Raw genomic sequence first — 27,766 nt, forward strand, 5'->3', positions numbered from 1 at the left:
GTGGATGTGGCAGCCGTTTGGGGCCAGCGTCTCTAGGACTGTCTGGACTGAGAGGTATGAGTAGAGTGGACAATGCTGGGAGTGGGGGTGGGTGGAACAGGCTGACCCTCCTGTTGGGGAGCCTGCAGGTCCTGCCCCCAACCCTGGGCTTGGAGCTGCCACAGCTCAAAGCAAACCACCAAGGCTGCGGTGGGGGCTTCTGAGGCCGTAATCCTGGTTCTTCGAGGACACGTGCCTCCAATGCTGGGTTCCCAGCAGCCTCGCAGATGACCCGGGGGTGCCACGTGGACCCTAACAGTGGCACCCATCTGCGGCTCTTGGGGTGTCTCCTAAGCGACTCCCCGACAGTTGCCAGAGCTCTGCAGCGTGGTTCATCTCCCACCTGCTGTGTGCCTCCCCTCTGGTCCCCACTGCTGCAGCTAGGCTGTGCCTACACCCTCCTTTCCACACCTGCTGACGGGGTTTCAGATCACCAGAGCCCTGCTTTCATCCTGCCAGTCTCCTCTGCGTGTCTCCACCTCATCTCCCATCAGCAAACTCACCTCTTGCCGGGCCTGTGCCGTCTGATCTCAGTGTATGTGCCTCACACATGCTGTCCTTCAGTCCTGAGCACCTTTCCTCACACCGTGTTTTGTGGCATTGTAGGGAAAAATGATGAATTTCTGAATTTTTAGTGTAGGGGTTAAGGTTAAAAACAAGGCCAGGATACCCTGCAAGAGGGCTGCTGGGGGACATGCAGCCCAGCCCTGCTGGCCTCTGGCCTCTGCTCAGGACCAGCAAACCCAACCCAGCTGCAGCAGCCATGCACCTGCAGACAAGCCGCAGCCCACCTCTCGGATGTTTGCTGCCCGGCAACGTTCAGGGCTGCAACGACCCCTGTGTGTATTTTTTTTATAACATGTAACTAAATGAGAATGTTTTGAAGATCCTTAAAGGGAGTGACAGCTACTGGAAATTATTTTCAGCATTCATAAACTTTGAGAGACTAATAAAAATGCAAAGTTGAAACTGTACCAGATGAAACAAAACCAAATCTTTTCTAAGCCCATGAATTCTAATGGACTGTAAAAGGCTCAGAGATTCAAATCACAGGAATTTAGAAAGCTGTAAGAAATAAGGATGCACCCACCAAAAACGAGCTGACGCCGAAGAAGACACTTCTGGAAAATGGTGTTGAGGCTACGAGCAGCCCTGGAGCCAGAGGCCCCTGGCTCACCCAGATCCGCACCCTCCTCCACAAACCCTGTCTTCCTCATTCCTCACCCTGGATGGAGGGTCTGTTGAGTGGCCATTTATCCAACCTGCTTTTGTACTTGTAGTTTAGGCTTCTTCCACAGGAGTGAGTTCTGTAAATTTACTGCAAATTGAGAAAAACGGGCTTTGCCTTTGTCTTTTTTTTTTTTTTTTTTTGCCATGCCTTGCAGCATGTGGGATCTTTGTTCCCCGACCAGGGATCAAACCTGAGCCCCCCTGCATTGGGAGTGTGGAGTCTTAATTGCTGGACCACCAAGATTCCCCCTGCTCTCATCTAGAACTTGATACAGGAGGCTTGTCTGGGGCTGGGTGGTGCTGGAGCTGCGGGCCCATCTCGTGACTCACAGACCACGGTTGCCTTCCCTCCCAGCCTTTATTTCCCAGACAATCACTGCGCCTTAGGTGCGCCCTCCACGGATGGCCGCTCGGCCCCAGGTGGCCCCGACTGGCTTCCCGGCCCGTGGTGTCCCCCTGGAAGACGCCGGTGGGATGACGCCGGGTGCAGGGCTGGCTCTGTCTGGTGCAGCATCCACGCTCTCTGGAGCGGGGCTCCCAGGACATGCAGCCGTGTTGGGAGCCAAGACCTCAGTACTTATCCGGCCACGTAGCCCTTGGGGATGGCGATGGGCACCCCTCTGTCCATACCCAGGCAGCCCATGAGCCGGCTGCCCCAGCCTGCTGGGCTCCCGCTTTACCAGGTGCGAACGTGGGGGTGTGGCTGTGCCCTCTGCCCAGACTCGCGGCCTGCCCGCACAGACGATTGAGATTCTGGAGAGCTGGCTCAGACCACCTGAGACGAAGGCCCGCCTGGGCTGCTTCTCGGCTTGAGGGCAGCGACACACCCCGTCCATGCTGTGCCTTGATTCTCATCTCCATCGTAGAGAACAGTGATCAGAAGAGAGGTACGGGGCGGGGTGGGCGCGGAGGGAGAGGACGCCCACCGAGGGCTTGGCTCCTCATGGACCTGCGTCCTCGGTGGGTGGCTGCAGGTGGGCGAAGCTCAGGAAGACCTGCTCCAGTGAGGTCTGGCTCACAGAGTAGTCATCCACTCCGTACTTCTCTTTGGCCTTCTCCAGAATGCCAAACACCTGGGGGAGTAGAGAAGCCGCTATCAGCCAGGCAGGGCCTGGCACCTTGGTGGGTCTGGGAGTCCTCTGGCCATAGTGGGTGGGAAGGGCACCAGAAATCCCACCCCTGCCTGGGATGAGCAGGCCTGGGCGCTACACCCCACCCTGACTCTTCCCAGCTGTGGTCCCTCTGCAAGTTCCCTTTTTTATCCAATTTTTCCCCCCATCTCAGATATTTTGGCTATAAACACCCCAAACCTAGTAAGTATTGGGGTGAGTGTTAGAGCAGAAACTGAAAGCGATTGTTCCTTGGAAAGAGCTGACTGGAGAAGGAGTGACTGCTGGGGGCCTGCTGGGGCCCAAGCTCACCTTCGCCCAGCTGAGGTCATCGCCGGGCAGGTGGTAATGGACCATCCCTTGGTGCTCATCCTCCAGGACGCTGCCTGCACAAAGGAGAGACCATGTCCCCCTAAAGGCCAGGCTGGACAGCCGGAGGAGGGTGGCGTTGGCCCCGGAATCGTGACTCCCGTCCTAGTGCTCAGGGATGCACAGACGCACAGCGCCCTCTGCGGCACATACCTGGGAAGGTCAGGCCCACGAACGCCTTGAACTCCTCCAGGGCCTCCTGCTGCCCATCACTCCGGATCTTGGCCCACAGGGAGTAGCCACTGCCAAACTTGCTCTTGAGGTGCTGTGGGCTGCCCAGGCACTTGAACTGACCCTGCACCATGATGGCCAGCCGGGTGCACAAGGCTTCACACTCCTCCATGCTGGGGAGAGGGGGCGGAGCCTGATATAGCAGCGGGGAATGCTGATGCCCGCCCTCCATGCACCTGGGAAAGTGCTGACGCCCAGATCAAGCTGTTCCTGATTCCCACGCTCAGGGTGTGGCCCATTCGCCTCACAGACTCTTCACCAGAGGCTAACAGGTTTTCTGTCCACCCAGCCCCTCCCGGCCCACCCGGCCCACAGCCCCCGTCCTGGCTGAACCTGTGGGAGGTGATGACGATGGCCTTGCCAGACTCTCGGGCCCGTGCCACGGTGTCCCAGAGCAGACGCCGGGCCACAGGGTCCATGCCAGTGGATGGCTCGTCCAGGAAGATGACCGCGGGCTCTCCCAGCAGGGCAATGCCGGTGCTGAGCTTGCGTTTGTTGCCACCGCTGAGGCCGAAGGGATGTGGGGGAAGGCGAGGCTGACAGTTAGTGTGGGGTCCCAGGTCCCAGCAGAGGACGGAGCCCAGGGATGGCAGAGCCCCCGGGAAGGAGAACAAGGTGAACGTGCCTGGAAGGCCCACCTCACAGAGCAGGAGGCCCTCAAGAGCTGTGCCTAGGGGTTCGTCCTGCAACCCACAGAGAGTGGTACCACTGCCTGTCTGCACCCAAGGGGGCCTGACTGGGGGCACGGCCGTGCCTTCAGTGGGGAGTACTTGCAGGGTAGCCCTTCTCATCTAGCACTGCCTGGGCCTTGCTGCCATATCCCTGTGGATCATGGAACAACGGGTGGGAGTCCCTGACCCATGTGCCCCCTGCTCTATGGTAAGGGATACCCCAATCCCACCCTGGGAAGGTCTGGGGTCACCAGGACTGAGGCACACCTGTACGTCCTGACCAGCTTGTTGGCGTGCGGCTCCAGGAGCAGACCCCGCAGCGTGTTCTCCACGCACGCGCTGATGTGGCGCTCGGGGATGCCCCGGAGCCGGGCGAACATGACCAGTGTCTCCCGGCCCGTCATGTGGTCCAGCAGGGCATCGAACTGGGGACAGTAGCCGATTCGCTGCCGCACCTGGGGTTGGAGCACAGCAGGGAGTTGGCAGGTCAGAAGCCTACTCTCAGGAGATCTCCCCAAGGTGGTCCCTCAGCTGGTGCACTGGCCCTGGTGGCTACCCTCCGCCCAAACTTGCCAAGTGGCACTTCGGTGGGGACACTAAGAGAGGTTTGCCTGGCTCAGTGAGGGCTGGGAGCACTAGGACCCAGACTACCCCCCAACCAGGGGTCAGAGACTGGCCAAAGCCTGGTCTACCCTGGGCAGCAAGGGGGCAGACGGCTACAGGAATACATTGATTGTACAAAGTAACTGTGTCTATGCAATGCTTTAGTTGAGAGATATCCACTCTGTAGTTCATCGGATGTTTAACAAACACCTAACCTGTGCTGGGACCTTCCCTTTCTCCCTCTATTAAGAGATGTTTGTTGGCAACACCTTTGGGGCGGGGTGTAGCCTAAGAAGACGGCATGAGAGCTGGTCTCAGGTGAGTGGACACGTTCGGCAAAGCCAGAACGCCGCACGGCTGGCCTCCAGCTCCAGCCACATTCGGCAGCTGGTGGGCACAAGCATGCCTGGGTTCTGTGGATTCCAGAGATGGGATTTCTTTTTCTTTAACCTCCTCTGGGTTCTTAGGCTTCCAGGATCTGGTCTTAACTGGTTTGGAGACCTTCTTGGCTGTGACCGTGGCAGTTACTATCTCTTCCCTATTCTCTCCCTTCCAACTGGAGCGCAGAGTAAACGTGTCTCAGGCTCCTCACGCTGGCTTGCGTTTCCTGGACCACATTTATAGATCCCTCTTCCTTGCATGCCTTTTCTATCTTGTTTATTTCTCTGAACACAGGAAACACAGTTGTTTTATGATCTGGGTCTGATAACTGCAAATCCAAAGTGGTGGGCCTGACCCCCTACAGAGTCCTGGTGTCTGTGGGCTCCAGCCACAGCATGGGGTCTCCTCCGTCTGCTTTGCTTGTGTGCAGTTCAGGCCTTGAAATACTACGTGAGGGGTTCTCGGAGGTCCAGGATGAAAGCCTTCCTGCAGAGAGGGTGCTCTGCCTGCTGTGGTCAGGGCATGGCTGACTGGGAGCCCCTGATGTCGGTTCAGTACATGCTGTCACTCCCAGGCACAGGCCCTTCTCTGCTCCTTCTGTTGCCATGCTCAGCACACGCAGAACTGTCCACAGTCCCCGGGAGCAGCAGGGCCTGCTTCATAACTCAGAGGGGTGGCTTGTTTCTGCCCCCTACACCCAATAAGGTCCTTAACACACGCCCAAGTCTCAGGGGCCAAGTGGCCTCTGTGCAGGGTTGGCTCCTGCTTGCAGACTCCAGCTGGGGGTCGTCACTAAGGCTCTTGCTCTTCCATGGTCTCAACCACGTGGCTTAAGGTTAACCTTTCATCCAGCTTTTGGTTCTTGGTTTGAATGGCCCAGGGCACCATTGCCATCACTGTGCACACAGACTGGAGTCCTTTTGAGAGGGCAGAGTTCTGTGGGTGCCGCTCTGTGCCCAGGTCCAGAGATGTCACCAGTCCGGGGTTGGGGGGGACCCAGTCTCAGCCTGCCCGCCTGCCGCGCCTGGTCCCTTCCGGCCCCGGGCGCTCTGATAGAGCCTCACCCGGTCCCTTCCGGCCCGGGGCGCTCTGATATAGCCTCACCCCTCTCTCCACCACTTGCTTAGCTCTGGCCATGGCCACTGCCTCGTCCTGCTGTCCCTGAGCCTCGAGCCAGAGGCCAGCCTCATCCCTGCCTCCCTGGCCGCACCCACCTTCCCGATGTCAGAGCTGATGCTGTAGCCACCAACAAAGGCGTCCCCAGAGGTGATGGTTTCCTCCCCGGTCAGCATTTTGAAAGTCGTGGTTTTCCCGGCTCCGTTGAAGCCCAGCAAGCCGAAGCACTCCCCTTTCTGAACCGCGAGGGACACCTTGTCCACGGCGAGGAGCGGCGCCCGCTGCTCGTACACCTGCGCGTGCACGGAGAACACAGCCGTGAGGAGGCGGGGGCAGCTGGCCGAGGGGCAGGACCAGCCGGGGCGGGGCGGAGCAGAGCAGGCTCGGTGGAGCCATCCGGGGGCGGGGCTATCCGGGGCGGGCCGCCTCACCTTGGAGAGCTCCTTGATGATCAGAGGCGTGTCCAGCAGGGAGTCCAGGTTGGGGGACAGGATGCGGTTCCTTTCGTCCGTCACATCCTGGTCTTCAGGGAGCGCCGCCGTCCGGGGGTACACTTCTGTCTAGTTGTTTGGAAGAGACCGCCGGGGTGAGCTCCCTCGAGGGGTCCGTTCCCGTGGGAGGAAGAGCTAACTAAGGTCTCCCAGGCTGCTCACCCCAATTCAGCCCGACGCGGGGCCAACTCAGGTCTCCCACAAGGAGAGCTGGGCGGCCATCAGGGCTGACACTGGCCCCAAGGAGACACACACCCCTTTCCTTAGAAAAGCCTAGTGTCTTCGCCCCATTAGCCCTGGGGCCACCTGTCCTGCAAGTGCTGTCTTGGCAGGTTTTGTTTGTTTGGGGAGGAAATGTATGTGACAAACACGAGGGCGCCGGGGTCCCCAGGTCTCCGGGGAGACTGAGATCCCCGAGGCCCCAGGCTCCCTCGACCCATGGCTTCAGAGAGCCCCAGGGGACGCTGTGAGCGCTGCCCGGTGGACTCCCTGCGCAGCGGCCCCAAGGAAGGCTGACCTCGGTGGCAGGGTGCCCCCCTGCAGAGCAGCTGGAGGCCCGACAGGCCACTCACCAGTGCCCGCCTCCTCTGGAAGGCACACAGGCAGGTCTTCAGCCTCCACAGCAGGTCGGCCTCCACGAGGAAGAGCAGGGTGAGGTAGGCAAACCCCGAGGCAGCCATGGAGGTCACGAACCTGCCGACCCCCGGGGTGCTCCATGCGTAAAAGTTCTCTTGGTACTGGATGTCTGTGCAACACAGGACAGGGTGCTGCACCCGTGGCCTGGAGCGCCCCTCCCCTCCAGGGGGTCCCAGCCCCCCCCACCCCCCCAGCCCTCTCTCTGTGACTCCAAAGTGCCTGTGTACAACCCCTGGGTGAAGGCTGCACAGGTGGGGCCCACTGGGCCTCTAAGGGCGTGTCAGAGCCACATGGGGACCCAAGCACTGCCTGCGTTTTGGCGGCTTCACCTTCGACGTGGCCCTTCTGGTTGCAAGGGGTTCAGCTGTCTGGAGTAAGGCCTGGACACTCACTGTATTTCCGGCAGTAGTGGGCCGCCACATCGGAGGAGGTGCAGTACCGTCTGGTCTCGTAGTTCTCGTAGAAGTTGCTCACCGCCATCCCCAAGCAGTGGTTGGGAAGCACCAGGAACACGCGGTCCAGGGTTCTGGAAAGTTCTTCTAACTTGACCGCTGTGGGGAGGAAGCACAGGCCAGTCAGCGTGGGAAGACACAATGCACCCGCATGTGCGGTGCAGGAAGAGCTGGTGTCGGGAGTTCCCCACGCAGCCCAGCTGCGCCTGCCCCAGGGATCTGGCACCGGGCCTGCTCTCCTGCTGGTGCGGTTGCCGTGCGGCACAGCCGCTGGGTACAGCGGCTGCAGCACAGCTGGCCAGGGTGCCAGCTGGTTGAGCGGCTCTGCGGGTCACGGAGTGGGTGAGGGGGTGGGCTCCTGGCGCCCACCTGGGATGCGCATGATGGTGACAACCAGGAAGGTGGCAATGCCCGACAGGATGTTGAATATGGTCAGCCGCGTGTAGGCGGTGGCTGCCCCGGAGAAAAAGAAGCTCATCAGGTACATGAGGGGGATGATGGCCCAGCCGTAGAGCGTGAGCAGCAGCAGGGCGTCAGCCACGTGCCCGTCCCGCGTGAAGGCGTGCACGTCGAAGGCCTTGAATACCACCTGCAGCGGCACAGACAGGGGGAGTGAGTCCTGGCCCAGCAGCCCCCAGGCCCCACCTCCCAAAGGAGCAGAGGTCGGGGGGCGGGGCGTGAAGAGTGGAGGGGTGGGGCGTGAAGACAGACGGGGGCGGGGCTGAAGAAGGGCGGGGTCGGAGGGGAGGGGGGTGAAGCCAGAGTGGGGCGAAGACAGGGTGGGGGCGGGAGGTGAAGACGGGGCTGAAGGAGGGCGGGGCTGCCAGGGCCTTCCCACTCTCCTCCCGCAGCAGGGGTGGAGCCGTCAGCACCTGCTGGGAGCCCAGGCTGATTCTGCAGGCTCCCTCCAACCCCAGACGCGCGGGGAAAGGCCCCAGCGCCACGCAGCTCACCAGCAGCAGCAGACTGGGGACGAGGAAGGATAGGAGGTCCCACAGCAGAGCCGAGAGCCAGAAAGTAGCCACGTGGACACCGCTCACGAACTGCACATGCTTGGCCTGGACGGCCCTCTCGCTGACTGCTAGGATGGAGAATGTGCTGGCCAGGAACGCCATGGCGAACAGCAAGTTGAGGGCGATGTCGAATCCTTTCCGGCCCCTGTGGTGGGAGGCGGGGAGGGCAGAAGACAGGTCAGGGATAGAGCACGGCACATCCCGGCAGCTGGGCCATCCAGTGCTGGCTCACTACTGTCCAAAGCAGGTGATGCAGTGACTCAGCCAAAGGGGTTAAGGAAGAATCCAGAGCCTCAGGGGCTCTGCACCAGGAAAACTGCATCCCCCTACCCTGCCCAGGAACAGCTCCCCTTCTGGGCATCGGGTCCACAGTGATGGCACTGCCGCCCTCCCAGTGGCCTTTCATCTGTTCCTTGTGTACCTACTCCCCACAGACACTCAGGTGTGTATCTGACACTTCCACCCGGCACTGTGGCGGCCCAGGTCAGACCCGCTATTGGGCACGGCATCAGGACACTCACTGGACACTCACTGCACCCGCATGTCTAGTGGCAGTCTCCCCACTCTCGTTCTTGAGTGGGCAAGACCTTCAAGTGCCAGCAACACCTATCAGAGACCAGCGCCGACAGCATCATTCCATAGCTTAAACTGCCCCCCTCCCCACCCCCTGAACGTTTCAACACACGGTGCTGGGGTGGGGAATGCTCTGAACTGATGAAATGCTGGCACATGTGGATGAGTCTCAAGAGTGAAAGCCAGTCACTCAAAGCCACATAGTGTCTGATTCCACCTACGGGAAGGACAGGCAAACCACAGGGACAGAGAGCGGACCCCCGGCTGCTTAGAGGTGGAGGGAAGAGGAACGGGGAGTGACTGCGACTGTGCTGCGGTTCCTTGAAGATAATGAGAACATTCGATAAACCTATATTGTGGTGATGGCTCCATGGCTCAGTGTACTAGAAACCGTTCGATTGTGCACTGTGTAAAGGAGAACCATATGGCAGGTGGGTCATATCTCCTAGAGCTGTTCCAGGAAAAGAAAAACTCCTGTTCTCACCCACTTTCACCATGCTAAGCCCGACTCCCCAGCCTGATCCCTGGTGCAGTGAGAACAGAGGACTGCCACCCAGTCTCTGCTTTTACAGTGGGGTCGAGAGGGGGCGGAGGACACTGAAGGGCCAGGAGGCAGTCTAAAGTGGGAGGTGGCAATGAAAGCCCCATCAATGAACTGCCCTGAGGTGGGGTGACTGTTCTGCAATAAACAGACTTTTCTGGTTTCATCTGGACGGTCCGCAGAGTTCTAGGGGCTCTCTCTGCAACTGGGAAGAGGAGAGTCCTACACCATGAAGGTGACAAGGCCGAGGACAGAAATGCTTGAGGTAGTCCCAGACTTGAGGCCACTGGGGGGCAGCGACACACACACACGCCGGGCACTGAAGGCCGCACCCCCAGGACACAAGTCGGCAAGAGCTGGGTGCAGATTTGGGAAGAGGGTGCAGCACCCTCCAAATCTACAGGAGTCTCTGGTGGGGCCTAGGTGTGTGTGGGCTGGGGTCTCCCCAAAGTCTCTGCTGTCCCAGGAAAGGTTGTATGTGGAAGGCTGGGGAGGGTGTGGGGTTGGGGTCCCCGTTGGGGGGAAGCCCAGCAGTGCCTCAGGTGTGGAGGCGGTCAGTCCTGGTGCTAGGAGCAGGTCCTGAGCACTTGGGGATGGAGTCCTGGGGAGGTGGGACGGGGCACATACTCATTAAACTGGTCCTTGGCAGCCTGCAGGGCGCTCCGGGGCTGGGGGAAGTTGGACACTGTGATGGAGGCTCGGGGGCCGCATAGCAGCTTGAACAGGAGGTTGTCCACGACGGCCAGTGCGGTGGCTGGAGAGTGGTACGCTTGGTTGTTGAACAGGGCGGTGACGACCGTGTGCTCGCCTGTGTCTCTGAAGGACGCTGCCACTAGGCACCGCTCGTTGAAGCCGCCCCCCTCCACTGAGGCCCTGAAAATCAGGAACTCCTCCAGGTCACCTGTGTGGTGGCGGCAGGGGCAATGGCAGGGTCAGTGGCGTGGATGACCGGCTCAAGGCTGGCAGCCCGCCAAGGCCCCGCTCTGAGTGCCTGTCCTGAAGGGCCACAGGAACCACAGAAAGGACACATCACCTTTCACCTGCACGCTGTCCAGGGGCTGAAGGGCCATGGGGTGGGAGCCACTGGACCCAAGGCTGCAGGCCTGGGGGGGCACCCCCATAGCCACAAGCTCTTCCTTTTGCACCCTCATGTGGGTGAGAAGGGGGCTCTGCCAGCACAAGCCACGCCCCCGAGCTCCCCGGGACACCCCCCCGAGACGCCCCTTACCCAGCACCTCTCGAGGCTCCTGGCCCTCGGCCTGCAGCACGTCTTTCAGATGCTCCGACAGCTGCTGATCCAGCCGAGAGGTCCCGGGGACCGAGAAGGGCACGACGGTGTGGCCGTACTCGCCCAGGGTCAGCTTCAGGAGGGGGTCGTCGAAGATCTCGGAGGAGTAGTTGATGGCCAGGAGGGCCAGGGTGAGGCACGTCACGGGCACCAGGACCTGGGCTGCCGCCACCTTCCACTCGCGCCAGCTGTAGGTGGCCTTCTTCAGGAACATGGCCCAGAACTGCTGGCAGTGGAGGGCCAGCTGCGACAGAGGGGCACCAGGGTGACACGGCCGCCAGCCCGAGCTGGCCTTGCCCCTGCCCCTGGCAGCACGAGTGGGCCTGGGGCCTCCGGCTGACAGTGGCGCGCTGGGTCCTGGGCCTCCCCCCAGGGCCCGGGCCCTGACATGGAGGACCCCTGAGAGCACCTCCTTATAGGTGCCCCCTGGGCCTTGGGGCCTCACATCAGCTGTGGTGGCAGAGCAGGTGCTATTCCATCATCCAAGGATGTTAGGGGACTCTGTGATACCCCAGAGAGGAGCCAAGGCCTCGGCCTTCCATCCCTGCTGGTTGGAAGACTACAGCCGCGCTCAAAGCAGAGCAGGTGGACAAACCTCCTGCTGCCTGTATTCCCCACGCTCAGTCCTTCACTGTGCAAGTCAGGCTGGCAGGGACCAGAGCCCAGCTCCACTGTGAGCTGCCCAGGCGACCTCGGCCCAGGCCTCAGCTTCCTGTCTGTAAAACAGGGCCATGGCTGCCTCTGTCTCGCTGGGTACAGGGCCCATGTGCACGGGGCACTGTCAGCCTTATGAACGGCGTTTGCCGTTATTCGTGAGTGGCCAAGTTAGAACAACGAGAAGTGGCAGTGCTCAGTTAAAACGCTCCGGGTTTTCCTTCTCTGGGCCAGCCTTCAGGAACATGAGCTGCTTCCCAGGGGCCCGGACCCTCTGGATGCCCGCGTCTGCCCTCGCGGCCTCTGATGCTCTCACGCTCTCACCCCGGTGTTGAGCCTGACGGCAGTGCACTCCTCCTCAATCAGCGCACCAACGCCGTCAGTCGGGTCCATGGTCCCGCACAGGTGGCCGTCCACGGCCCAGTCGCTGGCCCGCCTCTCGTGCTGGTACTGCAGGGCAGGGAGCTGGATGGCCTGGATGTCCATGCTGGTGTCCACCAGCTTGCCAACCCTGGCCGAGACACGAAGGCTGGGTCAGAACAGGCTCCTTGGGGAGGGAGGGGGCAGCAGAGGAGGAAAGCCAGTGACTGTCAGGGGCACTAAGGCAGATGGCCATCTGTTCTGCCAGCTGGGCCGTCGTGTGCCCATTCACACACTCATCCCTGCCTATCTCCAGGACGCCAGCTGCGGAGACCAGGCAAAGCCCAGGAGAGAGAGAGACAACCAGGCAGGCCCTGATCCTGAGGGCCCTGGTCTCCTGGGGAGACTGACCACGGTCAGCATTTATGCCCCAGACTGTCCAGAGGGACGGGACGGGGCACAGGGCACAATGGCAGTGTGTAGAGGGCTTGCCACAGTGTGGAGACCTGTGGGTCGGGGCTCACTGCATGCCGAGACCAGGAGGCAGAAGAATGTATCTTGGGAGAGGCCACCTTAGGGTAGGCATGATGGTGCATGTGGGGGGCGATCCCATGGACTGTAGCCCGCCAGGCTCCTCTGTCCATGGAATTCTCCAGGCAAGAGTACTGGAGTGGGTTGCCATTTCCTTCTTCAGCATACTTCCCGACCCAGGGATCGAACCTGGGTCTCCTGCATTGCAGGCAGATTCTTTACCAACTGAGCTACTCAGAAGTACATGTGGGGGGTGGGTGGGGGCAAAGCTGGCAGGTCCTGGGTGGCAGAACTCGGAGTCACGGCCTTGGGCTGCGTGGGGGGCTACACTGAGGCTAGGAGCCACCCAACCTGTGCACCTGTGTATTTATATTCACTGATGGCGTTGCTGCCTCTAGGCTGTGTGAGCCCCAAGGGAAAAAATCTGCATAACATTTATTTTTGTATTTCTTGTTTTTAGCACTATATCTGCTGAATAAAACATTCAGGAAATGCTTGACCAGTGTGTTAATTGTCTGGAGCCCTTGCCCCAGTTCTGAGGGGTAAAGGCTAAATTTAACATCTTCACTACAGAAGCATGCCTGGGGTTGATCACCTGAACTCTAGAAGAGCTCCCGGGAGGGGCCCAGGGGAGGGGCCAACACACAAGGTGGGAGTGGAGCGTCCTGGTAGCAGAGTTCCACTGCCTTGCGGCCTGAGTCACCCGAGTTTCGAGAACCTGGCTGAGTCTGTGCTGGTGTTACTAACAGGGCCCTGTGGATGTGAGCTCAGGCCCTGAGGGCCGGCCCGCTGCCCTCCTGCCACCCCGGCCTGCGGGTCCACCTCGGACAGGTGTTCCAGATGACAGTCAAGGGCACTGCTTTATCATCACCCTTTAGAAAAGCCACCCGCAGGGCTGAGACCCTGACGGATGCAGACGCACGGGTACTAACCGGAGGAAGACCTCCTCCATGGTGGTGACGGAGGCCCCGAAGCTGGCGATGCCCAGCTCCTTCTGCTTCTTCTCCAGTTTAGCAAAAAGACTTTCAAACCTGAAAAAAAAAGAGACCAGGCTGATAAGTTGCTTCTCAGTGACTTTCTAGGTGATCTGTTCCTAAATAATCACCTCTGTGCAGTGGGGAGGGGGGCAAAGGAAGGTGAGCTCCTGGAGATGGTGTCTCAGTAAAAAAGTTCAGCTTTGTCTTCCCCTGTCCCCCTTCCTCCCCCAATATAGCATTTTTTAAAATAATCTTTTTATTTTGGCCAGCCATGCTGTGTGGCTTGTGGGATCTCAGTTCCCTGACCAGGGATTGAACCTGGCAGTGAAAGCGCTGAATCCCAACCGTCAAATTGCCAGGTAAGTCCCCACACAACCTCTTTTGGGTACTTGGGCCTGTAAAGCACTCTTTGATAGCACATACGTACGTGAAGTCACAGACCAAACCAAAAGAAATTGGGGAATATTCATGGACTTGTAGGACACAGAGTCCTTTCTAAGGAGAAATCACAAAGGAAAAGATAGAACCCATTTGATGTAAAATATCTGTGAGGGAAAAACCTCTCACAAAATTAGAAGGCAGCAATGAATTGGAAAAAAAGGTACAACAGAAATGGTTGATGTTAATACTGTATACACAGGACTGAGACAGGCAACAGCCAGAAGCAGCAACGCTTAGCACCCAGTAAGCACCAGAAGTAGTCAATCTCCTCCCAGGAGGAGTGGAAGAAACACAGATGACCAGTACGCAGTGTGGGCCATTCCCACCCATGAGATACACAAGTAATGAAGAGAAGTCTGACTCAAAGCTGGCGTCCATAAAATGGACACTCCCCGTCCTGCTGCTGGGGAAGTCAAACTCAACACCTGTCCGGGGGAGTCTGAGAACATGTACCCCACTGCTGGGGGTCTACCCCCAGGGGCTACTGGAGACCTCAACAGAGTTTTCTAGAAAGACGTGCATTAGCATATTTGCATGTGTGTGTCTGTAAAACATGAATATGTGATGACAGAGTGGGTGTTAAAACAAATTATAGTACATCTAAGTCAGGGAACGCTGCCGTGATTAAAACCACATTGCTCAGTCAGGCTTGTAGCAAGATTAATGCACCTGTAAGTTTTCTATTCCAAAGTTTCTGCATGTGAATCAGAAGTTTCGTTTTTACCTGCCCACATGGGGAGTCTGCTCTGTTTACGAGGCATGTGTCCACGACTCAGACTACGAGACCAAGAAGATATGTGAGTTCACAGCTGCACACCAACCCTGAGGGGCTGCGGTGTGAGGAGCAAGCCACGCATGGAGAGTGCCAGTGCACCCAGCACCCTGTGATGACCACCCTTCTCCTTGGGTACAGCCCTGATGCACAGGGAGGCCTGGCACCCCGGGCCCAGCAAGTAGACTCACCAGGTACCAACCATCACCGGCCCAGGAGCTGAGAGGGACCCTGGTCAAGCCCACAGGTGCAGGGTGCGTGTCTCACACACAGGCCCCTTAAGTCCCACTGAGCTCCCTTCTCAGATCTGCGCTTATGTGTGTTCTGGGACATGCATGTACCTCTGTGTGCTCTCTCTAGGATGTGTGCCTAAGCGTGCTCTAAGACACATGTGTACCTGTGCATGCCCTGGGACACACATGTGCCCGTGTGTGGTCTGGGACACGTATATACCTGTGCACCTTCTGGACACAGATGTGCCCATGTATGCTCTGGGACACATATGTACCCATGTGTGTTCTGGGACACAGATGTGCCCGTGCATGCTCTGGGACATGTATATACCTGTGTGTGTTCTGGGGCACATGTATGTACCTGTGCGTGCTCTCCTTGGGAAGAATGAACGACAGCTCTGCCCCGGCGCTGCTCTCCAGCGTGGCATTGGGGACGTGGTGCTGGACCAGCCGGGAGATGCCCTCGGGGTTGCAGTGAGGCTCCTTCACCAGCGTCATGTGGTAGCCTGCGCCTGAACACCCCAGAGTGTTCAGTGCTCACCCAGTGACCCAGTGGGGTTCACCCAGGGCCCCGGGCTCCCTGGGGAGGGGGCAGGCTCCTAGGGAAGGGGATGCAGAGTGGGGGCAAGTGAAGTGGAATCGATGCCCCTCAGGGTGCCTCAGGGCTGTCACGAGGGGCTCAGCTCCCCTCCCCTCACCCTCGCTGGGGAGAGATGCTGGAGGACCCGCGGTACTGAGCACAAGGAGGTGAGAGCAAGCTGGACTTCAGACTGCAAGTGGCAGAGGCTGGGTCCAACTGTCCCCAAGACCTCTTCTCCCTGCTTCCTTGGTAACAGAGCCTCAGGACAAAGTCTGTACTCTCCAGCCTCCCCCCAGCCTGATGGTGAGCACTCGGGGGTCGCCTGCCACTTGCAGGGCTGTGTGTAGGCCAGGGGAGGCCGTGGGAGTCCAGGGTGCACCTCCTGGGGTATCTGGGGGAGGGGTGCTGTTTCTCGGCCTTTGCTTCCTCTGCCGGTGGGACGTGAGCAGACCTGGCCTGCCAGGACCACGTCGGATGGCAAGCAGTCCTCCAGCAGGGAAGCTGCACTCACACAGCAAAGAGGGGGCTGATTACACCCACTGCCCATCCGCCCTGGGCAGTGCTGAGGGACCCCCGCCTGTTCGGGAGCTGTGATGCTGGCGAGCAGACTTGGCTCCTCCAATGGCACCCCTGCTCTTGGCAGACCCGGCATTGACTGCTAGTCCACCAGTCAAGGCCAAACAATGTTCCAAATTAAGACTTTCTGCTCTCCTCCTCGTCATTCTCACAGCCCCTCCACCTGGGCCTCGGGTCTCCACCCACAGGGAGCAGACAGGCCGCCTAGAGAAGGCCGCTCCTCACCTGACCTCAGGGGCCCTCGGGGAACGTGACCGGTGGACACTTTCTCCCGCTCCTGGGCCAGCCACGCGGACCCCGTGCGGAATGGACTTCCGGCTGCCCCCCGGCCCCGCCCACCGTATTTCTCCTTGAGGAACAGCGACGACCCGCAGCACTGCAGCTCTCCCTTGGCCATGATGGCGATGCGGTCCCCCAGCAGGTCGGCCTCGTCCATGAAGTGGGTGGTCAGCAGGATGGTGCGGTCGCTCTTGTGCTGCTGCAGAAGGTCCCAGATGGCCCTCCTGGAGATGGCGTCCACGCCTGAGGTGGGCTCGTCCAGCATCAGCACCTGGAGGGCGGAGGGGCGGCCCCGTGAGGACGGCAGAGCCCCGGGCCTGGGCTGCAGGTCATGCCGCAGGCCCCCGGGGCCTACCTTGGAGCCCGCGATGAGGGCGATGCCGATGGAGAGCTTGCGCCGCATCCCGCCGCTCAGAAACCTGCTCCGGGAGTCCCGCTTCTCCTCCAGCCCGAGCACGTGCAGCATGCGTTTGACCTCCTCAGGGCACTTCTGACACGGCAAGCCTTTCAGCTGAAACGGCAGGGATGGAGACCCGGCCCGTCCAGGCGGCACCGGCCTTGGTGCTGTCCTTGTGCCTCCCCATGCTGGGCCTCACGCCCTGATCACCCCGCACCCCACAGTCTGCTGACGGCTCCCTGGGGCAGGTTCGGTTTGCTGAGAGGCCAAGGGCTCCCGAGGCTGCCTCGCGGGTGATGGGACCACCACGGCAGCCCGCGAATCCTGTCCCCTGCTGGCTCACCTGAGCATAGAAGTAGAGGTGCTCGGCAACGGTCAGATTGTCAAACAAGACGTCGTGCTGTGGGCACAGACCTAGGCTCTTCCGGATCTGATCCATGTCCTGGGAGACTTCGTACCCACTGATGTACGCTCGTCCGCTGGTCGGGGGGAAGAGACCTAGGGCCAAGCAGAAGACCCCAGGGCCTGAGGTCAATGCAAACACCCTCCAGGAGCAGGAGGAGGGCTGAGCCTCCCTGGTTCACGTGGTGAGCACCCCACCCCACCGAGTGGGCTTCCAGAGACAGGAGGGTCATCAGCCCTGGGTGCTGATGCGACCCTGAGCCCTCGGGCAGAAAGGGAGTGGCTGGTACCTGGGGGAGCAGGTTGGAGGGCAGTCCCAGGAACCCAGGAGAAGCAAAGCCCGGAGGATGGTCCCTACCCCATGACCTCCTGACCCTGTGGTCCAGTTCCCACAGGAATGGCACCTTGGACACGTGCTTGATCTTGATCCCGGCCACCTCGGCTTGTTAGGGATGAGGTGGCATGCCCCCACACCCTTGGAGCCCAGGTCCCAACTCGAGCCTGCACTCACGAAGGACGGGGTTACCGCCAGAGCTGGGCCAGCGTGTCCAGGATGGCTTTTAGGAGAGTGGGCGGGGGACCCCCGTCAGTGTGGGTGGAACCCTTCCCTGTGGCCTAAGGGGCTTTCGCCCTGTCCCAGGGCCCCTGCGGCTCCGCAGCTCTCAGCACAGACAGGCCACCTGAGGGCAAGTGGCCTGGTGGTCAGGGGTGGGGAGGGGGCGTGGAGGCCGGGTCCTCACCCGTGAGCATGGAGAGAGTGGTGGTCTTCCCCGCACCGTTGTGGCCCAGCAGGACGGTGATCTGGCCCTCGTATAGGTTCAGGTTCAGGTCTCTGACGGCCGCCTTGCCCTTGTTCCCCACTCTGAACACCTGTGTGAGAGGCAGGGTTGGCCCTGGGCATCAGGAGCCCCGGGGCCCTCACTGCAGAGGCCCTCTATCCTACTCCCCCAGGAATCCCTGTCCACCCAAGGGTGTTGGGTGGAGATCATGCCCAGTGCACCGCGAGGCCGGAGTGCTGATGGAAGGCCCCTTCCTTCCTGCGGCTCCCCATCTGCCCCTCCCCAGGGCCCCAGCACCCAGCGTCTCAGCAGGACTAGAAGGTCTGGAAGACCCAGGCATTGCATACAGCTAGTCCAGAGAGTGTCCACTGCCAAGCTGGTCAGAGATTAAGGGGGCAACAGCGGGTCCTGAGTCGATCCTGAGCCTCCACACTGGGCCCTGGGGCACAGCCAGGGTGGCCAGTGTCTGGGAGAGCCAGTCAGAGGGCAGCCCCAGAAACCCAGGAGAAGCGAGGCCCAGAGGATGGTCCCTGCCCTGTGACACCACGGTCTAGTCCCCACAGGCGTGGCACCTTGGACACGTGCTTGATCTTGATACCGGCCACCAGGTCCTCGGGCTCAGCTTCAAAGTACTCAGTCCTGAGCACCTTCTCAGGGTCGTCGTCCTCCTCCTCTTTCCCGAGCACTGTCCTCGGGCGTCCGCACCAGTACGAGGGCTAGAACAGAAATCTCGATCGGCCCAGTCACGTCAGCTCATTTTTTTTTGCACAAACAGAGCAACCACTGACTGACACGCTGGAGCTGCGAGCCTGCCAGCCCCGGCCTCCCGTGAGGCGCTGCTGCAGAGAACGCACTGCCGAGAGTTCTGGGGTCGGACGGAGACCCCGCGCAGCTCCACACCCACTGCCCTGGGAAGTGCTGAGTCTGTTCCTTGTTCTGCCACAAGGGCTTACCGTGCACAGAGCTCAGAGGTGATAGGAGGGAAAGTAAACCAAGAAACTGAATACAAAGCCAGGTCACAAAGCGCCCTGCCCAGGGCGATGTGGGGAGGCCCGGCTGCATCCTCTCCCAGGTGCTCGTGAAACAAACAAGAGACGCCCGCCGGCCGGCCTCTCTCCCAACGGTCTGGCTCCCGCATTACAGGGGTCACTCGAGGGTGGCACACGGTTGGCACAGTGGTGTGGGTGGGGTCACAGGAGAGGTTAGCACAGGGCTCTGGAAGAAGCCCCCCAGGGGAAGCCCTGCTGGGGGAGAATATGTCACCCACAGCTCCAGCCCTGTTCCCCGTGTACCCCGCAGCCAATGGGGCGGTTCCAACGTGTCACATTCCATTGGTTTGGGGGGACACCTGTCTCCCATTTTAAGTGACTTTGAAATTAGAGTGTGTCTTATGAATTACAGAAACCACCACTCAGAACAATGGCCAGTATTTTTCTTTCTTGGTGACAAAGTGATGGTGCCTCTAAGAATCAGGACCATCTTAGATTTGATGAAATAATGAGTGGACCCTGATGCTGGGAAAGACTGAAGGCAAAAGAAGAGGGCAGCAGATAATAGATGGTTGGATAGCATCACTGATTCAATGGACATGAACTTAGACAAACTCTAGGAGATACTGAAGGACAGGCAAGCCTGGTGTGCTGCAGTCTGTGGGGTCACAAAGAGCCAGACACGACTTAGTGACTGAACAACAAAGACAAAGTGAATGGACCCTTGATAAATATTAGTTGAACCAAAGATAAACAATAAAGTGGCTCCTGGCTAACTTAGCTAATCAACAGGGAACTTGTTAACAATTTGGTGGTGCACGCATGAATACTGTGTAGCTGTTAAAAAGTGAGGCTGGTTGAGAAAAATGCATGTTTAAATAGAAATATATTTACAAATACATTAAAAACATTATAAATATGCACAGATAAAATCTAAAAGTGTATTTGTAAATAGACCCATGTGTATATGTACTTAAAATACCTAAGATGCACACTGGGCTTCCCTGGTGGCTCAGATGGTAAAGTATCCACCTGTAATGCAGGAGACCCGGGTTTGATCCCTGGGTTGGGAAGCTCCCCTGGAGACGGGAATGGCTGCCCACTCCAGTATTTGGGCCTGGAGAATCCCATGGACAGAGGAGCCTGGGGGGGCTAAAGTCCATGGGGTCACAAAGAGTTGGACACGACTGAGCGACTAATACTTTATAAAATGTACCTAGGGAAAAAGAGCAAGTCTCAAGCATTTTTACATCATCCCCTTTTCTAAGTACAAACATATAGATGTCAGATAACATCACGCGTGCCGCACATGCACAGGAAACCATCTGAAGAACTACGCTCAGAGTGTCAGTGGTGTTCTTCTCTGGTTGGTGGGATTGTGCTGTTCACTCCAGCAACATGATCAGTTTTGCAAGAAGCTCTGTTACTTTGTGTGCAGAAAACCCAACCAGATATTTTTTGAGGAAGGTGGCTTGGGTGGGGCTGCGTGCAGGCCCTGTGGCCAGCCTGCCAGTGCCAGCTCCTCCTCTCGAACCTGGGCATTGTAGGTCAGGGGATGGAAGGGCTTGGGGCACGCAGGTGGCCATCAGAACTCACCAGGATGAAGAAGTACCAGGGCTGGGGCACGCCAAACTGGCCTGGGAGGACGGCCTCCACGTACCAGGTCACCAGCCCATAGAGGACAGAGTCCAGCAGCAGCATGCCCAGCACCTGCCCGAAGGTGAAGTCATCGTCCACATTGACGGGACTCAGGAGGTCTCGCCACTGGATGCCTGTGCCTGGAAGACACGCCAGGAGACGGGCCTGACGCGGACCCACAGGGCAGAGTCAGCGTGGCAGCCCCCCCGCTCCTAGCAAACCCGACAGCTCTCCCCAGGCCTTTCAGACCAGAGCAGGTCACCAGATCGGTGTCACAGAACCAGCAAAGCTCATGAACCGACAAGAGCGGCTCACGTTTGGTTTGCGACATATACATGTACAAACGTGTCCATCTACACAACACACCTGTACACAGACACACGGATACATGTACACATACACGTATGAGGTGCATTTAATACAGGTCTTTTCAGAGAAGGGAAACATGTCAGTGCACATAAAGCTCTGTTTAGCAGTGCTCGTGGTGTCCTGTCTTCTCACTGGTTTGTGGCATCACCGTCCAAAGGATGCCTGGGGATTTCCGGGTGGCTGACTCCAGGGCCCCTGGTGGAAATGGCTGGTCTCCAGCCTTGTGCTCTGTTAACTTCCAAACAACTACAGATTTGTCTGTTTTAGGGAAATTCAGTATAGAATTTTGAAAACAGTGCCATCTAGTTTGACTTCTCTTTGTAAATGTCTATTTTAAAGAGCATCTGAGTGCAGGGAGCCAGCGTGAGGAATCCCACCCGTGACAAGGTCATGCGGAAGGACGCCTGACAAAACGCAAGAACGTGTTCGGCTTCAGGGATTCCCCCTGGAAATTCCTGAGCATCCACCCCCCCAAGACCAGAATCTGCCTGCTTTACTATGTTATGCTTTCCACCTACTCTTCTGTCATTAACAGGGGACTGTCCCCCCACCGCCTTTTTCTGGAAAAAATTGGAGCTTTTAGATAATAAATCTCCTGGGCATAATACAAGTGTTTCAATCCAAAAACCCCTCTGATGGCTTTCTAGCCTGCCTGCAGGACTCGTACAGCTGCTCATGTGATTGTTTGAGGCCTCCCGACTGCAGGGAGGCACAGGAAGCATAAAACATCCTAGGAATGTCGAGGCTTCCAAGGAATCAAAATCATTAGAATAGGACTGATTAAAGGTTTCATTTGTTGAGCCAATACTTGCTGCAAAATTTTCATATCTTTTATTTTTAGGTATAGTTGGTATATAGAAAAACAGGTAGTAGCCCTGGTATTAGCAACACTAGATCTTTGAGTTAAGTACTTTCTTTGTTATAACCCGCTGCACCTTTGTTCTATAGGAATGTAACTTTTTTGTACTTTTAGGGTGATGCAGAGTAAAGAAAAAACACTTCTAGGGAAAAGGAGTTTTCTGGACAATTATCCAGGAAGAGAGCCATAAAAATGTTAACAAGCCTCTTGGCCAGAAGATAATGTAAACCACCTGAGACCTTTTGTATACGGGAGGGTATGCAAAAAGAAAGTTTTGTCTCAATGAGGGTCAGGACAGCTGCCCCTGCATAACTCTTATTTCTTTATGTACAACTTGGGGTATATAAGCTGATTTTGAAAAATAGTTTTTGGAGTCTTGCACCGATGCTGGGCTTCCCCATGTCGTTCTTTTCCTTTTCCGGCTGAATTCCCACCTGGAGCACGGAGGCTCATCATGTCTACTTATTTGTCCCGGCTTCTAAGATCCGTAAGAGAGAGAGCCCAAGGCGGGGCACTCTCCGATATTCAAACGGACGCCAGTGGCCTAACGTAGATGGTGCAAGCTCCTTGTCTGGAACTTTATTGGTCTTCCACATAATCCAAGTTATTCAGCCTCTTCTCTCCACCTAAATTTCCTACTATATTATTTTCTTCCTAATCTAATCTTATATCGCTAAACAAATAAGTTTTCCTCACCGACGCTGTCCACCCTTCGAATTCCCTGGATCCACCGGGGCTGGACCCCGGCATCTGAGCCCTGGAAGGTACTGTGCATTAAAAAACAAAAATCCACAGTTTATCACACACTGCTGAACAGAGAGACACATATATTTAAAAGTCCCAGTATCGGCTGAAGAAAAATATTCTAATGAAGGATAAAGCCACACTGAATGTTCTTGTGGACATCCACGCCCTCCCTCCTTAGACCACAGCCAGGAAGCCATGAGAAGTAGGAATTGAGGCCTGGAAGAAACGCAGGCTTTGCGCCTGAAAGAGGATGTCTGTGTGGGGTGGGGCTGAGAAGCAGGGTTATATTTCCCCTCCTGGGAGCAGAGCAATGCCAGCTATCGCAGGACGGATGCCAGCACAACACGGGCCACGTGGAAACCCATCCTGTCCCTCCTGCCTCTGCGTAGAGCCGAGGAAGCGGGAAGGCGGACCACGTCTGGGTCCATGTGCCTCTTCAAGCCCTTCCGTGAGAGGGTCTGAGTGATGGGAATGATCAGGGCCTTCTCCTGAGAGGTGAGTGCTCTGCCACTGGAGATTTCTCAGCAGGTGTGGGGTGAAGGGTAAGACCAGGTGCACTTTCAGCCCTTCAGAGGAGCCTTGACTCCATCATAAGTGAAATCTGAGCAAAAACGGGAGTCCCCAGGCCAGCATCAGCCCAGTAGCGTTTATTTGACTGCCAAGACATTTCACACCTCAGCCTAGTGGCACAGAGTGTAAAGAATCTGCCTGCAATGCAGGAGGCCAGAGTTCGATCCCTAGGTCAGGAAGGTCCCCTGGAGAAGGAAATGGCAACCCGCTCCAGTAATCTTGCCTAGAGAATTCCATGGACAGAGAAGCCTGGCAGGCTACAGTCCATGGGGTCGCAGAGTCAGACATGACTGAGCGACTAACACATGACATTTTACAAGTTAGGAAATGTCACAAAACCCGAGAAAGCCATGTCCCGGTGTGTCCCTTGTTCCTCTCTCAGGTTCCCTGTCTTCATTGCCAATCCCTGCAGGAGGTATCAGGGAAACAGGGGGAGGGGAGACGCTAATCCCACCGCTTTACCGAGAGCTGGGAGCTATGGAGCCTACAGACTGAGACCCCAGGCTTAGGGACCCAGCCCATGAAGCAGGCGGAGACTCAGAAGTGACCAGCCCGAGCCCCACGACCGGCAGGTGCAGACTCTCACATCCAGTGTCTTCTGGCAGTGACAGCTGGTCGCAGGCAGGGCTTCGTGGGGAGCTCAGAGCAAGGACGGGGGTGGCCGATGTCACGGTGAACACACTGACTCTCTATCCAGTCTGCCATGTTTCTCTGACCTGCCTCCCTTGTGGCTCCGGCCCCTTCTACCTGTCGTGAGGACCTGCCTTCTGGGTGTTCGGCTCGTGGAGCTGCGCTGACGTGGCTGGAGCGAGCGTCTCAGGGCTGGAGGGCCCTCTGCTCAGACCCTCTCGGGGCAACTGAACCAGCAAGGGCAGCTGTGAAAAGGGAGACTACTCACCTTTGGCTTCAAATTTCCCTATGAGCTGGGCTCCCATCGCCATGGCGACATTGGACAGGAGGCAGGAGAAGAGCTTCTGGCTCAGCGTCATCCAGTTGTACCGAGGAGCGACGAAGAAGTAGGGGATGTAGGAGAAGAAGTAGAGGAAGCCGCCAATGGCCGCTGCCATGTTGGCTGTGGATGGAGAGAGGGTAGGACGGGTGTCTGCCGCCCCACCATGACTGCTCCACCCTCTCCCACAGACCCGCCTCCAGCTGCCTTCACCTGACGTGACCAACACTGAGCTCTGACCGCCCACCACGCACCCCTAGCCCTGCCCCATCTCGTTCACTCATTCGGCCCACAGAGACTCGATGGACCCGCTCAGTGCCAGGCCCTGGTCCAGGCACCAGGGAGGCAAAACCCTCCATTTGGGGAGCTTAGGACCAGTGCATACATAGCTGGTGGAACTGGAGGAGCTTAGGACCAGAGTGTACATAGCTGGTGGACAAGAAAGCCAACAAGGCAGGGATGCTGGGTAGGCACAGCGTGGGAGGGGCAGCAAGCCGCTGATCTGGGACAAGATGCACCCTGGGCCGGGGGCTGTAACTGTAACCAGGTGGCCAAGGGAGGCCTGGATGGGAAGGTGACACGTGGGAAAGACGTGAAAGAGGCAAGTGTCCATGGGTGCTGGGTGGAGCTTTAGTCCACACAGTGACCCCCACAGGCTCCGGCCTTAAGACTTCTTTATGCCCTAAAGATCTGTTGAGGACATCAGGGGCTTCCCTGGTGGTCCAGTGGTTAGGAATCTGCCTGTCAATGCAGGGGACGCGGGTTCGATCCCTAGCTCAGGAAGATCCCACATGCCTTGAGATAACTAACCCCGTCCACCACAGCGAGTGAACCTGAGCTCTGGAGCCCGCGAGCCACAGCAAGAGAAGTCGCCACAAGGAGAAGCCTGCTCACAACTAGAGAAAGCCCCCGTGGAGCAGAGAAAAACCCAGTGCAAACAAAAACAAACAAATAAACAAAATTGGTTAAGGCAGTAAATTTATATGTATTTTACCTCAATAATAAAAAAAAAGAAGTTAGTTACAAGACACGAAGGGCAAACTGAGGCTGCCCCGAGACTGAGGCTCCGAGTCAGGTTTAATAGGAGAGACGGGGGAATAACAGGGCACAGTCTGACAGATGACGAACTGAAATGAAGGTCTGAGATCCTCAGATCCAAACATCCACACAGAAAAACCAGACCTAGACCATCAGCAGCCTTCTTCCCAGCAATAAGGGAAGCCCCGTGGCCACAAGCTAATGTTATCAAAGTGCCAAGGAGATGCTTACACTCCAGCTAAAACAGCCTTTGGAAGTGAGGGCAAAACAGAGCCCTCCCAGGACACAGAAAGTCACGGAGAATTAACCCCTTGCCGAACTTCACTGAAAGAACTGTTCTAGGATGTACGCCAACACTTAGAGAGCTGAACGCGGAGGACGAGCAGAGTAAAGAACATGTCGGCCCCTGGGTCGTTTCTGCTCAGATGCCCTCGGACCCCTGAGCCTCACTCATCCCGAGAGAAACACCGCCGTCTTCTGAGCTGGGGATCCCCTAAGACAGGACAACTCACCTTTGCTGAAGAAGGTGCTGACCATGAAGCTGAAGGAGATGGAGGAGACGGCAAAGCAGGCCAGGAAGACCAGCACCAGCGCAGGGTCGCTGTGCGCCAGCACCGCCACGCCCTTCTTCACCTGCACGGCAGGGGCAGCTGGTGGCAGGGGCAGGGACACAGGGCCACCTCCGTGCCCTCTGGGCGGGCAGCCTCCACCGTTGGAGCTGGGACCGGCAGGAGGAGGCACCACACGGCGCTCCCGCCCACCAGGGTGGAGTCTTGGGGGTCGCCCTGGGGGTGCCACAGCTGTCTCTGCCCCCACCCCCACCCTGGATGCCTTGCTTTTCACATCAGACTCCCTTCCGGGGCCGCGCTCACCTTGACGCAGAAGAGCAGGGTCATGAAGGAGACGGCGACGAGGAGGAGGAGGAAGAAGAGGAGGAACCACGCGGTCCAGAGCAGCCAGCTGCTGAGCCCCATCATACGCACGTACTCCTGGGGGTGCACGGGCGCTGCTGCACTCGATCCATGACGCCTCCCCGGGGCCCAGCGCACCCCCACCATGCCACGCCAAGCCTGCCCTGGCCCATACAGCCGTGCCCGCGGCCACCTGGGGCTGATTTGGCTGAAACTAACTAAGATTAAAAATCCTGCTCCTCAGCCCTGCCTGCTGCAGGTGCCCAGTGGACCTGCAGAGGGGGTGGACCCCGGTCTTGCTGCTCTGGCGAAGGTGGGACCAGGGCCGATGAAGCGTCTCTCCTGGGCCGGCAACCAAACAAGGCTGATTTCCCGGCTTTCTACTCACAATTTCAAATGGCCTGAAAAATGGGACAATTGGAATAGTGGCCACCCACACCCCCACCCCTTGGGCTCCGTGATCATTCGGCATCTGGTCATGCTGGGTCCATCTATGTTATGTGGGGGTGTGTACACATGCAAACACCTTCTCCTGAACTGTGTCCTTGTCCACAGCTGACTGCTTCAACACTGCACCATTATCTTAAAGTTATTTAGGCGCTAAGAGAACAGGACCCACTTCATGAGTTCCCTGAGCCCCTCGTTTGCAACAGTTTAAAAGCTCCAATAATCACAGAGTTGGCACTGCTGAGAATACCCTAAATGCCCTTCCACTGGCACTGCAGACATTGCTAAATGGAGTGCTATGTGGTGCTTAGTCGCTCAGTCGTGTCTGACTCTTTGCAACCCCATGGAGTGTAGCCCGCCAGGCTCCTCTGTCCACAGGGATTCTCCAGGCCAGTATTCTGGAGTGGGTAGCCATGCCCTCCTCCAGGGGATCTTCCTGACCCAGGGACTGAACCCAGGTCTCCCGCATTGCAGGCGGATTCTTCACCTTCAGCCAACAGGGAAGCCCAAGAACACTGGAGTGGGTAGCCTACCCTTCTCCAGGGGATCTTCCTGACCCAGGAATCGAACTGGGGTCTCCTACACTGCAGGCGGATTCTTTACCAGCTGAGCTAACAAGGAAGCCCTACTAGAGGGAGAACCTCACGTAAATTCTGATGACTCTGGCAGAGTCAGTGCTGGGAGCTCGCAGGAGACGCAGCTGCGTCCAGGTGTCTGCAGCTACGTAACATCAGTGAGGGGTACCTCACACACCCGCCAGGCCCCCCGACATCTGCCTGGCAGCCAGACACTCCGGCCGCCCTTGATTACCCCTACAGTTAGCTTCCTGCTCGCCACGTAGGGGAATGTTTATCTCCTGTTGACCTACATTCTCAACAGAAAGAGGATGCAGGCCACACACATAATTCGGAATTTTAGCAGCTGCATCAAAAAAGTTTAAAGGGAGGGTTTCCTGGGAGCCCGGTGGCTCAGACTCTGTGCCCTCACTGTGGAGGGACTGTGTTCAATCCCTGGTCAGGAAACTAAGATCCTGCAAGCTGCATGGCATGGCCAAAAAAAAAAAAGTTTAAAGCAACAAGTAAGATTAGTTTCAATGATGTGTTTTACTTAACCTGATGCATTCAGAACACTGTCTTTTCAATGTTCAGTCTTTAACATGAAAAGTTAAAAAGTGTTAGTTGTTCAGTCATGTCTGACTCTTTGCAACCCCATAGATGACAGCCCGCCAGACTCCTTTGTCGATGGGATTCTCCAGGCAAGAATATTGGAGTGGGTAGCCATTCCCTTCTCCAGGGGATCTTCCCGACCCAGGGGTCAAACCCAGGTCTCCTACATTGCAAGATTCTTTCTTGTCTGAGCCATCAGGTTAAGTCTTTAGTGTACAGCATAGGAACTACGGTGCTTTATCAGGGTGGTAAAAATCTGGATGGACCAGGCTTGATTTCAGAGAAGCCCAAGATGGGCTGAACCTCATGGGCATCAGCCCCACGCCCAGCTGCCCCGGTGACCTCAGTGCCCAGCAGCT

General features: G+C 57.6%; 1 protein-coding gene across 5 annotated transcripts in view; it reads right to left on the bottom strand.

Annotated features, from left to right (window-relative positions):
- Positions 1-1,013: 1,013 nt before the first annotated feature.
- The window catches only part of ABCA3 (ATP binding cassette subfamily A member 3), a 42,361-nt gene continuing 15,608 nt past the window's right edge, over positions 1,014-27,766 (bottom strand). For all 5 annotated transcript variants that reach the window (XM_040254293.1, XM_040254309.1, XM_040254302.1 and 2 more), the window contains 25 exons: positions 25,756-25,872; positions 25,396-25,516; positions 23,795-23,968; positions 20,310-20,491; positions 18,297-18,440; positions 17,686-17,815; positions 16,887-17,041; positions 16,502-16,657; positions 16,207-16,417; positions 15,073-15,223; positions 13,221-13,319; positions 11,722-11,908; positions 10,684-10,987; positions 10,083-10,356; positions 8,282-8,486; positions 7,698-7,917; positions 7,269-7,427; positions 6,813-6,985; positions 6,181-6,309; positions 5,848-6,042; positions 3,917-4,104; positions 3,312-3,482; positions 2,901-3,091; positions 2,691-2,764; positions 1,014-2,342 (listed from right to left, as the gene is read on the bottom strand). In XM_040254293.1, coding sequence (XP_040110227.1) covers positions 2,211-2,342; positions 2,691-2,764; positions 2,901-3,091; positions 3,312-3,482; positions 3,917-4,104; positions 5,848-6,042; positions 6,181-6,309; positions 6,813-6,985; positions 7,269-7,427; positions 7,698-7,917; positions 8,282-8,486; positions 10,083-10,356; positions 10,684-10,987; positions 11,722-11,908; positions 13,221-13,319; positions 15,073-15,223; positions 16,207-16,417; positions 16,502-16,657; positions 16,887-17,041; positions 17,686-17,815; positions 18,297-18,440; positions 20,310-20,491; positions 23,795-23,968; positions 25,396-25,516; positions 25,756-25,872 — 4,242 coding nt within the window. In that variant the 3' untranslated portion in view covers positions 1,014-2,210. The remainder of the gene's footprint in view (positions 2,343-2,690; positions 2,765-2,900; positions 3,092-3,311; positions 3,483-3,916; positions 4,105-5,847; positions 6,043-6,180; positions 6,310-6,812; positions 6,986-7,268; positions 7,428-7,697; positions 7,918-8,281; positions 8,487-10,082; positions 10,357-10,683; positions 10,988-11,721; positions 11,909-13,220; positions 13,320-15,072; positions 15,224-16,206; positions 16,418-16,501; positions 16,658-16,886; positions 17,042-17,685; positions 17,816-18,296; positions 18,441-20,309; positions 20,492-23,794; positions 23,969-25,395; positions 25,517-25,755; positions 25,873-27,766) is intronic.

Source organism: Oryx dammah, unplaced genomic scaffold, assembly GCF_014754425.2.
Source record: "Oryx dammah isolate SB20612 unplaced genomic scaffold, SCBI_Odam_1.1 HiC_scaffold_2, whole genome shotgun sequence".
Taxonomy (NCBI): Eukaryota; Metazoa; Chordata; class Mammalia; order Artiodactyla; family Bovidae; genus Oryx; species Oryx dammah.